Source organism: Vicia villosa, linkage group LG6 (genome assembly GCF_029867415.1).
Source record: "Vicia villosa cultivar HV-30 ecotype Madison, WI linkage group LG6, Vvil1.0, whole genome shotgun sequence".
NCBI lineage: Eukaryota > Viridiplantae > Streptophyta > Magnoliopsida > Fabales > Fabaceae > Vicia > Vicia villosa.
The window spans coordinates 8,435,252-8,437,969 of record NC_081185.1 but is presented as its reverse complement, the minus strand read 5'-3'; the positions used below and the strand labels follow the sequence as shown (position 1 = coordinate 8,437,969).

Below are 2,718 nucleotides of genomic sequence, written 5' to 3'. Positions count from 1 at the left end.
CGTAGCCTGCCACTTGTACTTCCTTCTGATCTGATGTTTGTGAATACAACGTTTGAATATCATCAGAGTCAAACAGCTTGGTGCATAGCATCTTCTGATCTTCTGACCTTGAAGTGCTTCTGAGCGTGATACCATCAGAACTTCAGTGCTTCTGTTCTCTTGTTCTTCTGATGCTTCCATAGACCCATGTTCTGATTCTGCTTCGACCATCTTCTGATGTCTTGCCAGACCATGTTCTGATGTTGCATGCTGAACCTTCTGAGACAAAGCTTCTGAGCGCTGAATTATGCGTACTCTTTATATATATTTCCTGAAAAGGAAATTGCATTGGATTAGAGTACCATATTATCTTAAGCAAAATTCATATTATTGTTATCATCAAAACTAAGATAATTGATCAGAACAAATCTTGTTCTAACAGTAGGCACATCTGCTGAGGATCCAAAAGATAATGTCTTCTTAATGAATAGAAAAATTTCCTTCTCTTAGTGTCTGTTGTAATTTACTTCCTTTAACAACACCAAAAACTAAAGCATATCAACAACTCAATAATGAGTTTGTAACTACACAAATTTATTGTCACGAAATATGAATAAAACATGAACAATACACATCACAATGTCATTATGTTAAAAAAGTAACTCTAGCGAAGAACATAAACTTTCAGCAAGTATCATTACCTTAGAGAGAGAGAGAGAGAGAGAGAGAGAGAGAGAGAGAGAGGGAACAAATAACAAACAAGATGAATATTTCAAAAATTTGTTTTTATATAGAAATTTGTTTCCAGAAGTGAATGAAGATGGTGAAGATTTTGATATTGTTGTCGTCTTGTTCACTAGGGCACCCTTGTGTGTTATGAACGAAATAAAATGTCTGTTATATTTATATTAAGTGAAAAGAATTTCACAACGGTTCCAAGAAACAACCGTAATGAAATATGGAACAAATAATCACAGTTGAATGAAACAACAGTGGTTGTTATACTTTTAATATTTAAATAACAAAAAATATTAAGGATCATGCACTTATTTTTATAGAGAAAATGGAAAAATATTGATGTTGGGATTCGAAATTTGTCACCCAATTTTTATGATCAAGATTAGATTTAAAAACCGTTATGAAATGTTTCTTCATAAAATTAAAAAAAAAAATTAATGCACGTAAAAAAATAAAATATTACTACGGTGAAAAATGGTTGTAGTAATATATCTTCATCGCAGGTACGTTTTGTAGTAGTGTTTAGATATTACGAGTGGTTTCGACACCATCATCGAATGATTCAACATCATCAGAAGGTGTATTTCTATAACAATCACGTACCGTGCAAGTAGTGATCGTGTAATTGAACTGAACTTGTATCCTCTAAGCATCGTGATAGTTAGATAGCTTTGCATATTTTTGAGCAGTATCGTAAAACGTCTTAAAGAGAATGAATCATCTTGCGACTCACCCCGGTAACTTCTTCTGAGGCTATTTTGAAACTCCAAAAAACAACAATCACTATGTACTAAAAGAAATGAGACAATGTTTTCAATATTTTTTCATTGATCTTTACCTCGCTGAGAGATTCACCACATTGGTTCATCTAATTTGAAAGGTCAACAATCTTGAGAGATATAGTCACTTATATTGAAGAAAAGAAATAAAAGAATATGTCAAAATAATTTCATATATTATACAAGTCCTCACACAAGTGAAAGAAAAACTCAACATAATCTATTTTCCATAATTTTTACAAATTCAATAGAATCAATTCTTCCATCTTGATTCTCATCAAAATTCTTGATCATCTTCTCACAATTCTCAACTTCTAAACCTTCCTTAAATCCCAAAATGCACATAACTCTTTTCAACTCTATTGCATCAATGAATCCATCTTTGTTCTCATCAAAAACATCAAAAGCCATCTTCACTTCCTCAAAACTTGGCTCATTCTCTTCAAACAATTCAGAAAGTTCTTTAGAACCATATTTTTCTTCAAGCACCTCACTTTCTTCACTGCAAAAAATTCCCATTTTCGCCATCACCCTTTCAACTTCATCTCTCTTAATCTCCACACTTTCTCTGCTAACACTTGATTCACCTTCTGATATTTGCTTCTCTCCCTTTACATCCGAGTCACCGGAACAAAGTTTGCAGAGAAGAAAAAAACCCCGAAAACTCAACAAACTCGATAAACTCGAGAAGAACTTTTGTACTCCAATGATGAATGTTGAGTATAGGAAAAAATCTATCAAACCGAATAAACTCGAACTTGAAGATGAGTTGATATCAATATCATCATTCTGTGATCGTTTCTCTTCTGTAATAAGATATTCGATTTGTCGAAAAACCATGTTTGATGTTTGCATATCTATTTAAAAAAATCAAAACTCAAAAAAATAGATGAATGTGTAGAAATCCTATGACCCTTTTGCACAAAGATTCAAACTTTGTTAAGCTGTTACTTAGTCTATGAAGATGAAAAATGTTATGGCTAAAGAGTTGGTTATATAGGAACAATATTGAAAAGTAAAGGAAGGTACATGCATGACAAGTTCATGAATTAAATGGTGATTATTATAGTAATAATAATAGAAGTATGGTTGGTTTTTTCATGACAATGTCAAAGGAAGTTTCTTGTTTTGTGAATTCCTTAATATATGGAATATGTGTTTGGTTGTTTTATGGTCATGGTCATGTTGGCCTGCCTTTTTCATGTTTGTTTCTGCTTTGATT

The 2,718-nt window shown here is 32.4% G+C and overlaps 1 protein-coding gene across 1 annotated transcript; it reads right to left on the bottom strand.

The window, feature by feature from the left end:
• Positions 1-1,571: 1,571 nt before the first annotated feature.
• LOC131611201 (probable calcium-binding protein CML46) lies at positions 1,572-2,486 on the bottom strand. Its single transcript, XM_058883296.1, has one exon. It carries the CDS (start codon positions 2,349-2,351, stop codon positions 1,707-1,709), a length of 645 nt encoding a protein of 214 aa, XP_058739279.1. The 5' UTR covers positions 2,352-2,486; the 3' UTR covers positions 1,572-1,706.
• Between the last annotated feature and the right edge of the window lie 232 nt (positions 2,487-2,718).

Excerpts from the sequence above, each read along its gene's own strand:
- LOC131611201 (XM_058883296.1), bottom strand. The coding sequence starts at position 2,351 with ATGCAAACATCAAACATGGTTTTTCGACAAATCGAATATCTTATTACA.